The sequence below is a fragment of the Zingiber officinale genome, chromosome 10B, assembly GCF_018446385.1.
Source record: "Zingiber officinale cultivar Zhangliang chromosome 10B, Zo_v1.1, whole genome shotgun sequence".
Taxonomy (NCBI): domain Eukaryota; kingdom Viridiplantae; phylum Streptophyta; class Magnoliopsida; order Zingiberales; family Zingiberaceae; genus Zingiber; species Zingiber officinale.
The window spans coordinates 83,970,084-83,985,666 of record NC_056005.1 but is presented as its reverse complement, the minus strand read 5'-3'; the positions used below and the strand labels follow the sequence as shown (position 1 = coordinate 83,985,666).

Below are 15,583 nucleotides of genomic sequence, written 5' to 3'. Positions count from 1 at the left end.
CTAATCGATCCGATCCTGACCCAAAATCGATCCTGCATAGAATCGTGATTCTACAAACTATGCTAGTTCTCAATTAGAGTGTGGCACCACTAGACAACTCTCATATTGAGTGTGTGCTCATTCAAGGCCGATAAAAGAGGAACTAAATCCATCTCATAGTTTGTTAATAAATTAGTCTAACTTTTCTCGACTTTGCACATCTCTAATCCCACTTAGACCTATTAACTCTATGAATCTTACTTGGACCCAAAGCCCTACTTTAACTTCCTCTACCAAACTCTCACTATCATAACTAATAATCCAACCAAACCTAACTCCAACAAAAACTTGTTATTTAAGCCTAAGCAATACTAGTGCAGTCGATAGATCTCTCTCTCTCTCTCTCTCTCTCTCTCTCTCTCTCTCGCTTTCGACCATAACAAAAAGATGTAAATCCCACAGGTCATCCGAGATAGTAAGTGGTGACATGCTTGCCACATGAGGTCGTGGGGTCGAACCGCAGGACTGTCGGGGCGTAAATTCTCAGATCCTGTGCAACTCACCCCACCACCACTTGCCCTCTCGACTGCCGTGATTTACCTCCCTCATGATGGCCTGGGGTCAGGTGCGGCGGGGGCGCTGGGTACGAGCGATTTCGCCTTTTGTCACATAACAAAAAGATGTAAATCTCCAGACCCTGTGTACCTCACCCCACCCACCACTTGTCCTCTCGGCTACCGTGATTTATCTCCCTCGTGATGGCCTTGGGTTGGGTGCAGCGGGGGCACTGGGGACGAACGATTTCACCTTTTGCAGCAGACCATAATAGAAAGACACAAGCATTTGAGAAATCACATAGTTCAGATCTTTGTGAGGCATCAGACTGCCAATTTCAACTGAAAAAAAAAACTAGACAGATGAATCACATACTAGACACCAAGAATGAACAATTCTTGAATCCTGATTTCCTGAATACTCCAGGCAAGGTAATGTCGGCTCATCACAAATAACAAAAATGGTTATTTTGCAGCAATGAGCAAGCTCTAATGGAAGGGATTCTTCATTGCATGAATCTTGATGCATATGAAGAATAAAGATCATAACAATAAGAAGGGAACAAGTTGCACCAATAATATAATAAACAGAGAATAACAACTACCAAGTAATTTGCTAACAAGAGAACAAAACACAGAAGATTTAACAAGGCAACGAACACTAACAAGATGGTATTACTGAAGAAGCAGTACCTTTAATGTGACATAGCTAGTTCCATTGGGTCTCTTACTTGCTCCCTCTCTGCTACAAGACGAGAAGAACTCAAAGGTTCCCGAAGCCTCCCCGAGCCAAGATCCAGCTCCATCCTCACCTGCAATATCATATGCTCATTCTCCAATTTCAATCTCTCATTCTCCAGCCTCAGTCTTTTAAGCTCCCTGTCCTTCTTGCTGCGAAATCTCTGCCACTTGAAGTGTTGCTTCTCTAGTTCCAGTGCTTCAGCCTCAATCTCTATTCTGCCTTCTTTGAGCATCAAAGCACGTCTCTTGAACCACTCCCTATGCTCCCATGATGATCTAGTTGTGTCATGAAGCACTGCATCAATTTCAAGCCGGAATTTCTCCACCTCCCACTTTCCCATTTCTTCGCGTTCTTCGTCATTGTCATCCTCCTTGTCCTCATCTTCCCCCTCATCTTCTACGTTACCTCTACCATCCCTTACAGAAGTGACTTTGGGTACTTGGCTGACATGCAAATCAACATCATGGCAACTTGGTATCCTCTGCCCATTGTGATACGCGCACATCTCCTGGTAAAAGAGGTGCTTCGAGCTCAAGATCTTCCTCGCATCATCCTTGGCTTTTGGAGATAAATGGGGCATGGAATCCAAAAGGGGTAGATTTTCCACGACCTGGCAGGAAGTCCCCCATCCAAGAATCTCGTTCAGCCTCTTGTATCTCTTGTTGAGGTCATTGAACTTGTCCTCGCACTGCTGGGGAGAGACATAGCAGTCCTTCTCCAGCATCAGCTTCGAAACCGTCTTCCACTTGCCCTTCTTCTGGAAGGAGGCCCCGTGCTTCTTCCTCGCCGCCAACGAGTCCACTGCGCCATCTTCGTGATCGCCGACGCACGCCACCACCGAGATGAGTAGCCGCACGACTTCATCAGTCCATTTCATACGATGCCAAGGCGATACCTTTTTGCCTCGGGAGTCGGGCAGAGAGCGAGGGTCGTGGCCGTTTTCGTCGCTGGCGTGGAAATGGTCCTCGTCGTCGCTGGTGGCCACGCCGGCGGACGAAGGGGCAAAGAGAGAAGACATCTGGCCGCCGTAGTCGAGTCCAGGATGAAAGTGGAGGTGGTGGTTCACGTAGGGATCGAGATCGAGATTCCCAGCGACCGAAGAAGGGAACAAGCCACCGCCCAACATCGAATTGTCCATCGCCGATAGAAATCATAAACGCTTCGAAATCCCTAGGTTCGAATGATCCGGTGAACAGCGCTAGGGTTTAAGGGAAGAAAAGGAGAAGTTTTGAGGCCGCAGAAGAAAGGAAACGATTTAAGAAACGGGAGGAAGAACTGGATGCAACTGAAACGTCACCTGGTTAAGGAGAACAAATGGAAGCGTCTGTTATTTTTTTATTTCTTTTTATAAATTACCATATCAAGCACTCCAGATTAAAAAAATAAATAAATAAAAATTAAAACATCTTTTTTTTATATAATTCAAATGTATAAATTTACACTCGATTAATTTTGATCTTTTTGTTTAATTTATTTATTAGTACATTTGAAGTACAGAATATGCACACTTGGCAAAGCACTTAATTTTAATTTTTAATAAAAAAAAAGTAAATTTAGTTTTTTTAAAAAATATTCTTTAATTTTTTTTCTAATTAATTCTTACCAAAAATTTTCTAAAAAAATACAATAACCTTAAAAATGGAAAGTTTAAACCTTGTGATGGTCCAAAATGCAAAAATTAATGTGCTCTCTGGGTAAGGGTTTTTCGATTATTTCAATAAAAAATTTTGGAGATTAATCAAATATAAATTGAATATATGATGTCAAACTAACATGAGAGTCTACGAGCTAATTATCTAATTACAAATCAATCTCTTTAAAGTTTTAATTTTTTATAAAAATTTATTTTTTTCAGAGATTGAAAAAAAATCAGTAGAAAAAGATATTTTAAAATATAAATGTATTTTTTAATAAATATTAAAGTTGGACTTCCATATTAAGTTTTTTTTAAAGTTTAGTATAAAATGTAATAAATATTAAATTTGAGTGTGTGTTTTATGTACAAGAATAATTTTTTTTTTTTTGACTGAATGCGGATTTTAAAAAGAAATATATATAATTTGCGGTGCTCGAGAGGAACGACCGTACGTTGCGACTCATGGCCCGCAAACTCGGGGCAGCCGCATAGCGCTTTGTACGCGAGCTACTTCATCTTCCCCGACGACGAGCGGAGGCCACACCGAAGGAAAGCCAGCCCCAGCCAGGACGCCTATCCAGTAGCGTCTCCACACCCGGGGCTCTCCTCTTCTTCTCAATCCATTGTGTTATGCGTCCGGCGGAGGGAAAGAGGCGAGGCGCCGACCGATGGTTGCAGAGGTAAGGCCGGGAAGCCATCGGAAGGAAGAACAATAGTTAGCAGTGATTGATGAGAGGCGAGGGCGTGGTCGTAGGAGCGGGCGGAGAGCCGAATCATCATCATCATCTTATTCTTCTTCCTCCTCCACCTCCTCCTCTTCTTCCTCCTCAACTCACCGATGGAGATGGAGACGCGGCGGAATAGTTCTTCTGATGCTCCGCTTCATGATTCTACCCGACCGTCGTCTCAGATGGAATGGCAGATCCGGCCAATTATGGGAACCCCGACCGCGAGATCCAACAGGTACCCTCTCCTTCAGCTTTCACAAGGCAATAAACAACCAATTCTGACAGAAAAGAATACTGAATCGTGGATAATTTGAAGGCGCTTGTTGCACTGAAGAAAGGCAGCCAGTTAATCAAGTACAGTCGCAAAAGAAAGCCAAAATTCTGCCCCTTCCGAATTTCTAATGTGAGTTCTTGTTGCCTTTCGTCTTTGTTTGTATGAATTTATAATAACTTGCTGCTGCTTTTGTGTTCCCAGGATGAAACTACATTGATTTGGTTATCTCACAAGAAGGAGAGGGCTATCGAATTGTCTTCTGTAATACGAATTGTTCCTGGACAGAGAACTGTATGCCTCATTTAGCTGTACCTGTACATGAATTCATGAATCAAGTGCAACCTTCTTACTGGTATAGCTTTTCACAGGCTGTTTTTAGGAGATATCTTCGGCCGGAGAGGGACTACTTATCGTTCTCTCTTATCTACAACAACGGAGAGAGATCTCTTGATCTGGTTAGCGTACGAAACAAGCACATTAGCTCCATGTTCTAATGGTGACATATCTTTCTTCTGTATAGATTTGCAAGGACCAAAGTGAGTTGGAACTGTGGATTGGGGGGCTCAGGGCTCTCATCTCTTCAGTGCAGTCTCAAAGTTTGAGATCAACTGATAACCAGAGCGACGGGATTCTCTTCTCTGATGTAAGTCATACTTGTTGCATCCTTTTGCTGGAGGCTTAAAAGTAAGTACCTCTACCTTGCTTAATTTCCTGATCAGGATGGAGACTCGGTATCGAGTGGCCATAGTTACGGACTAGAAGGCGGCACTTTGATCAGCAAATCTCGTGGCTTTGGCTCAAAACATCACACTGGTGGCCCTTCAGCTGGATTGGCAAGATCAGATGTTGGGTCAGATCACACAAATATGCAACTAAGATTGAGTAACGGAGATGGTTCTGTGCGACTTAGCGTTTCAAGTGCTCCCAGTTCTTCCAGCCAAGGCTCTGGACACGATGACATCGAATCTCTTGGCGATGTGTATGTGTGGGGAGTGGTATGGTCTGACGGACCTGTAGCTGATGCTCTGTGTTCGAGAACCGATGTGTTGATCCCAAGATCGTTAGAATCAGATGTAGTTTTAGATGTCCATCAAATAGCTTGTGGTGTTCGGCACGCAGCTCTGGTTACGAGGCAAGGGGAAATATTCGCTTGGGGGGAGCAGTCCGGCGGTCAGCTCGGCCATGGCATTGACAGATACGTCAGCCGCCCCCGTCTCGTCGAGTCATTGGCACTCTGGAACATGGATTACATTGCATGCGGCGAGTACCATACTTGCGCTATATCCACTTCCGGCGATCTGTTTACCTGGGGAGATGGCGCCCACTACACCGGACTTCTCGGCCACGGCACCGATGCTAGTCAATGGATACCGAAGAAAGTTTCCGGCCCTCTGGAAGGGCTGCAAGTTATTGCCGTCGCATGCGGTGTGTGGCATTCGGCATTGACTACGTCGAACGGCAAAGTGTTCACCTTTGGGGACGGGACGTTCGGCGTTCTCGGACACGGCGACCGGGAGAGTCTAGTGCGGCCGAAGGAAGTCGAGTCCTTGAGCGGGTTGAGGACGATAAAGATCGCCTGCGGCGTGTGGCACACTGCGGCCATTGTCGAAGTGATGGGGCAAGCCGCCGGCGGCAATCTAATCTCTCGCAAACTGTTCACTTGGGGCGACGGCGACAAGTACCGTCTGGGTCACGGCGACAAGGAGGCGCGCCTGGTGCCCACTTGCGTCCCATCGCTCATCGACTACAACTTCCATCAACTGGCCTGCGGGCACAACTTGACGCTCGGACTCACAACCTCCGGCCATGTTTTCACGATGGGCAGCGCGTCTAACGGCCAGCTCGGCAACCCGCAGTCCGACGGCAAGGTTCCCTGTTTGGTGCAAGACAAACTGGTCGGTGAGCTGGTCGAAGAAATTGCCTGCGGAGCCAGCCACGTCGCGGTGTTGACCTCGCGCAGCGAAGTGTATACGTGGGGAAGAGGCTCCAATGGCCGACTCGGACATGGAGACGCAGAGGACCGGAAAACGCCTACCCTCGTCGAAGCTCTCAAGGACAGGCATGTGAAGAGCATATCCTGCGGTTCGAATTTCACGGCTTGCATTTGCATCCACAAATGGATTTCCGGCGCCGACCAGTCGGCTTGTTCCGGCTGTCGACAAGCATTTGGCTTCACCAAGAAGAGGCACAATTGCTACAACTGTGGCCTGGTGCATTGCCATGCTTGCAGTTCCAGGAAAGTGTTGAAAGCCGCCTTGGCGCCGACACCAGGCAAGCCTCATCGCGTGTGCGACTCTTGCTATTCTAAGCTGAAAGCCGCTGAGTCCGGGAACTTCATGGCTGCTAGCAAGAAGGCTGTGATTCCCCGTCGATCCATCGATATCAAGGAGAAGCCAGACAAAGGCGAAATGAAGTTTTCGAAATCTCTGGTGTCGCCGAGCGTGGACCAGACGAAATTTGAAGCTAAATCGATGAAGAACGATGCCAAATCAGAATCTCTGTCTATGCTCAGAGCTCCGCAGGTGTTGAAAGACATCTCTCTCACTGGCTCAATCAGCGCGCTTCAAACTGCTCTGAAACCGATTGTCCCCTCGTCGCCTCCTCTAAGCTCCCGGCCGGCGGCATCGCCGTACTCGAGAAATCCGAGCCCTCCACGCTCCATTGCTCCTGTGTTTTCCAAAGGGGTCACTGACAGTCTCATTCAGTCTAACGAAATACTGAACCAGGAGGTCCAGAAGTTGCAATTGCAGGTGCATCCACAACTTTTGAATTGTCTTTTGTTTTCAGTATGGACGATAAACCTCGTCTTCTAACAGGTCAGGAATTTGAAAAAAAGATGTGAAGTGCAAGAACTCGCCGTGCAGAATTCAGAAATGAAAATTCAACAAGAATCTGCCAAATGCATTGCTGCAGTAGAAGTTTTCAGAAACCTCGACGTTCAGGTGCTTGCTCTTACAAAAATTTCATGGGTAATTGGAGCTTGTAAGTTCTCTTATAGAAATCACTGATTCTTCCCTTTCTCACTAAAGCTGAAGGATATAACAGAAAAGCTGCCCTCTGAGTATGGCGATTGCTTAAGGGAAGTACATTCTCAAGTAGAAACATTCCTGAAACAAAACAATGAATATATCAAATCAGATATCTCTTCGACAATGGTTTCTTTATCCGGTGATCAACTCCTAACTCATGATGGTGCTAAGGATGAGTTAGAAACAACACAGGGTGCTCACAACGGCAGTAAGTCGGCAATTGCCGGTAGCAATGACATTGGCACGAAATCACCTAGAATCAAATGTGACAGTGATGGAGAAACAGAGCTCGTAGAACAGTTTGAGTCTGGTGTGTACATCACCTACATTCAACAAGGCAGTGGTGCCAAGATATTCAAACGGGTACAATTCAGGTAAACTAATTGTCATAAGTAGCACGAACCGACCGATATACCCCAAAAGATGCCGCATTTTTATTTCGCATGTTGTTCTTGATTCATTCATAGGAGGAAGAGGTTTGGTGCGCAAGAAGCAGAGGGCTGGTGGAATGAAAACAAGGAAAGAGTGCTCAAGAAATATAGCTATCCAAGCCAAGCAATTGTCTCATTGCCTACAAGTGCACCAAATGAGGAGGAAGATGTGACACCATCCCCTTCCACTTGAATTGGTTTACGATAAGGAACACTGAGAGTTGTAGAGTGAGGTTACAAACTAGACAGAAAGCTTGAACAGTTATCCTTTTTAGCAGATAGTCTTCTTTTTCTTTTTCTTTGATCATTGTGTAGGGTAATTGATGTTTGAGAAAATTGATGCCACAATACTAGGCATACCTGTATTTTGAGGTAGTCTCACACTTGTAAACAAATGGAAAATAATACTTGGTGTTATATATGTTAGTTCCCTTCTAGTCACTTGTATTTTCTTGGTGTTATATATGTTAGTTCCCTTCTAGTCACTTCACAAGCACCTCTCCTCTATAAAGAAGAATTGGGTGTATGGAGTTTCCGTCGATACAAGATCTTAACAAGAGTAAGATCATATTAGATCTATTATACGTAGTCTTACTTTGCATTTTATAAAAGACTATTTCCACGACGGGAGCTCGTAACATTAAGGTCACATGATGACAATTTTACTGTTACACCAAGGTTATCCTTCATCGCCTCTCCTCTATATAGGACTATAAATGAATTAAATATTTATGAATAAATTTGGTATTTGACTTAGTTCGAACTTGTTTATACGGGTTTAATATGCACAAGATGAATTAAATGAACAAATTTAAATAATTCATTAAACTAGATGGACAAGCTTCAACATATGTATTTGACTTATCAATATTCATGAACGGTTCATAAATAATGTTGATTGGAGCAAAGTTAAAGTTATCACCTTAGCGGCCACTCTAGGACGAGCACACACTCTCTAGAAGGGGGTAAATCATGAAGGGTATTTGTCGTAGTGCAACGTCCCTTTGTATGGGAAAGGTTAGACATCCAATGAAACATTTTGCACCCATTGAAAATTGACCCTAAGAACTATTGGAATAACTACTCATACAGATACCAGCTATGCCAACTTGTGAGGGTTATTCATAAATAATGTTCATGAAAAATACCATAAATTGTTCATAAATAATTTTGATGAATAATACTTGAAATAGATGATTTGAGGGCATAATGATCTCTCCTATTGAGATTGTATTTATAATAATTTATAACATAATTATAGCTCAATGATTTATAGCAATTAAGAATAATTAAAGCTAATTAGTGCTAATTAAAGCTAATTAAAGCTTACTAAGAATAATCAAGACAACTAGCTAGCATAATTTACACCTTATAGCTTTCCTAAATAATCTATATTCTCGACACTTCCCCTCAAGCTGGTTTAAAGATATCTTCCATACCCAGCTTGCTTACTAAACATTCAAACTGTCTCTTGTGTAGCCCTTTTGTAAGTAGATCAGCAACCTGTTCAATGGTGGGGATATAGTCCACACTAATCACATGATTATCTATTTTTTCTTTGATAAAGTGCTTGTCGACTTCCACATGCTTTGTGCGATCATGAAGTACTGGATTGTGTGCAATTGAAATTGCTGCTCTGTTGTCACAGTGCATCTTTATTGGCACCAATTCTGATATCTTCAATTCCAATAATAGTCTCTTGATCCACAAAACTTCACATATTCCATGAGCTAAGGCTCTAAACTCAGCCTCTGCGCTGCTTCGAGCTACCACATTTTGTTTCTTGCTACGCCAAGTGACCAAATTACCACCCACAAACGAGCAATATCCCGAAGTAGACCTTCTATCAGTTAGACTTCCTGCCCAGTCTGCATCAGTGTAAGCTTCAACTTGTAGATGTCCCCGGGTTTTAAACAGAAGTCCTTTACCGGGTGTTCTCTTTAGATACCTTAGAATTCGATACACAACATCGAAGTGTTCAGACCCAGGCGAGTGCATGAATTGGCTAACTACACTTACTGGAAATGCTATATCAGGTCGAGTATGTGATAGATAAATCAGTCTCCCGACAAGTCTTTGATAGCGCTCCCTTTCCTTTACTGATTCTGCCGCTGCTGGTTGTAGTTTGACGTAAGGCTCCATAGGCGTCTCAGCTGGCTTACATCCCAGCATACCAGTTTCAGTCAGCAAGTCAAGGACATATTTTCGTTGGTTGACAAATATACCTTCTTTGGACCTTGCAAGCTCCATGCCAAGAAAAATATTTTAACACTCCCAAGTCCTTGATTTCAAATTCTTTTGCAAGCTTTCCTTTAAGTTCTTCAAGTTCCTTGTAGTCACTCCCTGTTAGGATAATATCATAAACATATACAATAAGCACAGTTGTTTTACCTTCCTTTGAGTGTTTGTAAAACATGGTGTGATCAGCTTGACTTTGAACATAACCAAGTCGCTTCACAGCTTTGCCAAAGCGTTCAAACCATGCCCTTGGGGATTGCTTTAGACCATACAAGGCCTTCTTCAGTTTACACACCTTTCCGACTCCGAATTTTCTTTCAAAACTTGGAGGGAGGCTCATAAGTACTTCTTCATCTAGATCTCCATTTAGGAAGGCATTTTTAACATCCAGCTGATATAAGGGTCATTTGAGATTGACCGCAAGTGACAGAAGAACTTGAATTGAGTTAATTTTTGCGACAGGGACAAATGTTTCCTGGTAATCTATTCCATATGTCTGTGTAAAACCTTTTGCTACAAGCCTTGCCTTATATCTCTCTACACTCCCATCTGGTTTACTCTTTATAGTGAAGAGTCATCTGCACCCTACTATCTTTTGATCCTTAGGTGCTTCAACAATTTCCCAAGTACCATTTTTCTGTAAGGCATTCATTTCTTCAAACACTGCTAATCGCCAATCCTTGTCCTCCAATGCTTCCTGAATGTTTCTAGGTACAACAAGTTTTGAAATATTAATAGTAAATGTCTTATGTGATTCAGATAAATGGTCATGGGTTATGTATCTGGCAATGGGATGTTTGGTACAGGTTCGGGTACCTTTTCGAAAAGCAATGGGAAGGTCAAGGTTGTCATGGTCATTTTCTTGCGGAACAATTGAGGTTGGACTAGTAGACTCAAGAATAATAGGTAAAGTGGAGTTTTCATGTGAGTTAGGGGAAAAAGAGGTACCTGGAGTATTCAGAGTTCCTTTGCCCGGGGCTTCTAATGAGGCTTGTGCTGGAATGGTTAATTCATCTCTACTTCTTCCAAGGACATTTCTCCTAGAATAAACCAAAGGTTCAAGGATATTTTAGTTTTTTTCCATTCGAAGTATTTCCTTTTCTGATAGACCAATTTCATGATTGACAATTATGGGTTCGGACTCCCCATTATTTTCATTTTGAGATTTTGGAGGTTGGTCATTAACCAAATTTGGAAGAGTTCTAGTTATCTCCCAAAAATTTGGTTCCCTTAGATTCTCCCCCTGAATCAAATTTTTGGTAAAATATGGTTTGGTTTCCATGAAAGTAGCATCCATTGTTACAAAGAACCATTTTTTTAGAGGACAAAAAAATTTGTAGCCTTTGCGATTTGCAGCATAGCCTATAAAAACACATTTTTCTACCCTAGGATCTAATTTTGACCGTGATCTCTTAGGTATGTGTACATAAGCAGTGCAACCAAATACTTTAAGGGGTAAATCAGAATTGATGCGAGATTCAGGGAAGTATTTTTTCAGACATTACAACGGCGTGATGTAGTTTAAAACTCTAGTAGACATTCTATTAATTAAATAAGTTGATTTTAGAATTGCATCTCCCCACAAGTACTTTGGAATATTCATGTAAAACATTATGGCCCTAGCAACTTCGAGTAAGTGCCTATTTTTTCTTTCAGAGACTCCATTTTGTTCTGGAGTATCAGGACAGGTTGATTGATGTAAGATGCCTTTTGTCCTCAAAAAAGTTTCTACAGATTGATTGAAATATTCTGTACTATTATCTGTTCTTAAAATACTTATTTTTGTTTGAAATTGGTTTTCAATCAAATTGTAGAATTCTTTAAAAATTTTCTCAACCTCATCTTGTTTCTCATCAAAAATACCCAACAGAGTCGAGTATGGTCATCGGTAAAGCTTACAAACCATTTTTGTCCTGATGATGTAGTTACCTTTGAGGGTCCCCACACATCACTATGGAATAAGTAAAAAGGTTTTGATTCAAGGTAAGGTCTAGAGACATATGTTTTACGAGGACTTTTTGCAAGAATACAACTTTCGCATTGAAAATCTACGGGGTTCATATTTTTAAACAAATCAGGGAATAAATGCTTCATATATGAAAAACTAGGGTGACCTAAACGGCAATGCCAAACCATTATTTGATCATAAACGGAAAGAGAACTAATACTACTAAGTCCTTGCACAATTTCCTTACTAGGTAAAATGTCCTCAAAGTAGTAAAGACCATTCACCATTTTAGCACTGCCAATCATCTTCCCCGAGCTCCGGTCCTGAAAGGTACAATGAGAGTCACAAAAAACTACACGACAGTTAGAGTCTTTGGATAATTTACTGACTGAAAGAAGATTGCATGTAAGTTTAGGTACATAGAGAACAGACTTAAGATCTATATTCTCAGAAATTTGGACTGAACCTTTTCCGGCAATAGTTGAAAAACTTCCATCTGCAATCTTAACCTTTTTATTTTCAGGACAGGGTGAGTATAATTTTAACAATTTCAAGGAATTGGTCATATGATCAGATGCTCCAGAATTAATTATCCATGGAGCAAAAATTCCGAAACCACATGGAAAGGCAATTATTTCGTTACCTGTATGCGCCACAAAAACATTAGGAGTACTGGATGATGGGTTTGAAGTTAACAGTGCTAGAAGTTGCTCCAGATGTTCTTTTATGATGGTGCTGGCAGTAGTTATTGCCTCATTCACAGTGGGAAATATACGCCCATTTTTCTCACCTGATTTGCCTTTAAAGTTAGCAGGTTTGCCATGAATTTTCCAGCAGGTTTCTCGGGTGTGGCGTGGCTTGTTGCAAAAGTCGCACCACAGAACTGACTTTTCTTCTGGTTTACGTAGATTGGTAGTGCCTCTGCGTATGTTTGAGCCTGTAGAGGTAAGGGCTGAACCTTCAATGATAGTCGTAGGTCCTTTCTTGCCAAGCATAACATTCCTCCGGCTCTCCTCCCTTCTAACTTCGGAGAAGACTTCACCGAGGGATCGTACCAATGATTCTTCCTCTTACTTCATCGAACTCAACATTGAGGCCAGCCAAAAAGTTGAAGATACGACTGTCTTCCACTGTTTTCTTGTGGTACTATCCATCTTCAATATTCTTCCACTCATATGCATCAAAAAGATCAAGGTCCTGCCAGATCCTCTTCAAGGAGTTGAAATACTTGGTGGCCGGTTCTTCTCCTTGCCGCAATTCACCAAGTTTGAGAGTCAACTCAAAAATTTGGGACTGATTCCCCAAATCAGAGTACATCTGATTTATGTTTTCCTATAATTCATATACCATAGGGAAACACATATAATTTACGCCAATCTCCTCTTCCATGGAATTTACGAGCCATGTCATTACCATGGAATTTTCGGTATCCCATGTAGCATACATTGGGTCTTTTTCCGATGGAGTTTTCTTTTCACCCGTTAAATAGCCCATCATTCCTCGGCGCCGAATATACATTTTCACTGTTTGCGGCCATCGTAAGAAGTTGTCTCCGTTCAGCTTGATGGTGGTTATCTGGGCGGGATGTGAGGAGGACTGAGGAATGGTGGTGGATTCGCTGGGGTATTCAGACATGGCTTTGGCTTAAGAAATTTCTAGACAGGGAAGGATGACTCTGATACCAACTTGAAATAGATGACTTGAGGGCATAATGATCTCTCCTATTGAGATTGTATTTATAATAATTTACAACATAATTACAGCTCAATGATTTACAACAATTAAGAATAATTAAAGCTAATTAATGCTAATTAAAGCTAATTAAAGTTAATTAAAGCTTACTAAGAATAATCAAGACAGCTAGCTAGCATAATTTACACATCATAGCTTTCCTAAATAATCTATATTCTCGACAATAATATTCATAAATAAAATTTATGAATCATGTTCACTAATAAGTTTCTTATCAAATTGTAAATTGTAAATAGGTAATAAAAAAACTCTAAAAAGGAATAAACAAGCGTGTAATATATGTAATATCAAGTTCACTAATCAATGAAACAAGCTCTAAAAAGAATCACTAATGAAAAAGAAATTAAATTAAGTTTGAACAAATTCATTTTAAGTTGCTTGGCCTGATTTAACTTAACAAACAAGTTTAAATAACACAAAACTTTCATTTAAAACCCTACCTCTACATTTCTTCGTGGATTGTTAAGGGACTGAATACCTCAGCCCATCTATCTGCAATCAAAGCCCAATTACAGCCCAAGAAGCCAACCATGAGATTCAGTTTCACAGCAACAACAAACTTGATGAAGGAAGCATTGCCTGAAGGCCAAGAAATGCACGCTTAAAGCAGCACAGAAGCCCTTCTTTTGTAGTCCTTGCTTCTACCCCATGCTGCCGAAGCTTCGACTGTGGGACTAGCAGAGAAAAGTTGAGGAGAAGCGTTGCAAGAACCAAAGAAGAATCCTTGCATCTTCTCTCTCTCCTCTTCCCAACTCCGAGACTCCTTAAATGGCCTTCACTCTGCCTCAGTCCCCAACGCCACTCCATGAGCGCCGCCTTTTCGAGCTCCTTGAGGAACCACAAGAGCCCTTCCTCAAACTTCTCCCTTCCACATACAGCAAAGCTTACTACAAGAGGCTACATAATTGGATTCAAATGCAGCTCAAGAGCATCTCCAATTGGGTCGAAAAAGCTCCTTTCAATATTGGTGGTTTCTCGACAGAGCTAACAGCTGAACCCCGAAAAGTTCACGGTACATAACTTGCTCTCCTCTGCTCTGGCTGTATATATGTGACAGTGATTCATAACGTTGATTTCTTGCTTCAGGTATTGAGGAATTGTTCAATGAGCTCTTTGAGCTAGCTTATACTCCTGCCTTTTACCAGCTACTTGGATCGCCAAAATGCAAATTCGATCAAACGCAGAAGTTCAAACGTTCAGCTAATTGCGAGCCGAGGAGGACCCAGAAAAAACTCCATGGGTCTTCTCATGAATGCTTCAGGCATGAGAAGATTGAAGAGGTCATAAGAGAGATGACGACTTTGGAAGTATCCAGCTCGAGGAGGGCGTGGAGTGGATTGAAACAGGTACGAGAAGTAGGAGATGAGGTAGAAGACATGATTTTTAAAGAAATTAAAGAAGAAACGATAATTGAGATGATAAGATCTTATTGTAAATTCAGCAGGAGTTCATCATCTTTTTAGCAAAATTATTTCATCTATTTGGAGTTTGTGAAAGGTTTACTGTAATCTGCACTTCGACATGAGTGCTTGATTGAAATTTCTGGTAGTGAATTGAGAGAGCAACCAAAGCACAATACCCTTAAACTGCTACTAAATTCAGATAAATTAGAAATATCAATATAGGTGATGGATGCTTCTTAACTACATATTATTATATGTTTGTTCACAATTATATACTCTTCCTTGTGAAATAATTGACTTGAATATTCAATCACAAAATTGTCCTAGTTGTTTACATATTTGATCAATAACTCTGTTCAATTTAGGCTATTAAAGAGTTTCTTATAACCCAACTTAACTAACTGCTCCATATTCCATTTAATAAAATTACTAACTATTATAACTACTTACTAACTGCCATCACAATTAAAATAGTTACTATATATGTGATAATTACACCAAAAAAAAAACTATATGTCACAGTTGGTTTTGGGGGCCTTAATTAATTATGTCTTGCATAATGTTAGCAAGCAAAAGATTCCAAACCATTTGGGACCTTCATTAACATTTACGTGCTCACTTGTCATATTCATGGTTTTTAGTTAGACCTAATGTTTGAGACATTGGTTACATGTCTATCTCCTGCATTAATGACTGTCCCTTTGTGTTTTTAGATGTATCTGGCACCAACCGATAGTTTAGTCTTGGCAAAAGAGTATGATATAGTTCCTGATAAAGGCAAACTATAACCCTAAAGTACAGTGCAACATTTAGTTAAACAAGCTGCCAAAAGTTGTCATGGTTGTTGGGACGAAGAGAAATCCGAAAGT

At 41.4% G+C, this 15,583-nt stretch overlaps 3 protein-coding genes across 3 annotated transcripts; 2 read left to right on the top strand and 1 right to left on the bottom strand.

Annotated features, from left to right (window-relative positions):
- Positions 1–1,114: 1,114 nt before the first annotated feature.
- Positions 1,115–2,572, bottom strand: LOC122030450. The gene has a single exon (XM_042589650.1). It carries the CDS (start codon positions 2,411–2,413, stop codon positions 1,229–1,231), a length of 1,185 nt encoding a protein of 394 aa, XP_042445584.1. The 5' UTR covers positions 2,414–2,572; the 3' UTR covers positions 1,115–1,228.
- Positions 2,573–3,365: 793 nt separating this feature from the next.
- Positions 3,366–7,810, top strand: LOC122029609 (PH, RCC1 and FYVE domains-containing protein 1-like). Its single transcript, XM_042588674.1, has 9 exons — positions 3,366–3,874; positions 3,956–4,042; positions 4,115–4,204; positions 4,282–4,368; positions 4,434–4,556; positions 4,633–6,663; positions 6,730–6,855; positions 6,943–7,316; positions 7,410–7,810. Exons 1-9 carry the CDS (start codon positions 3,827–3,829, stop codon positions 7,564–7,566), a joined length of 3,123 nt encoding a protein of 1,040 aa, XP_042444608.1. The 5' UTR covers positions 3,366–3,826; the 3' UTR covers positions 7,567–7,810.
- Positions 7,811–13,930: 6,120 nt separating this feature from the next.
- LOC122030478 lies at positions 13,931–14,858 on the top strand. The gene is made up of 2 exons (XM_042589696.1): positions 13,931–14,323; positions 14,398–14,858. The coding sequence occupies exons 1-2, from the start codon at positions 14,080–14,082 to the stop codon at positions 14,772–14,774; spliced, it is 621 nt and encodes a 206-aa protein (XP_042445630.1). The 5' UTR covers positions 13,931–14,079; the 3' UTR covers positions 14,775–14,858.
- The last annotated feature ends 725 nt before the right edge of the window (positions 14,859–15,583 follow it).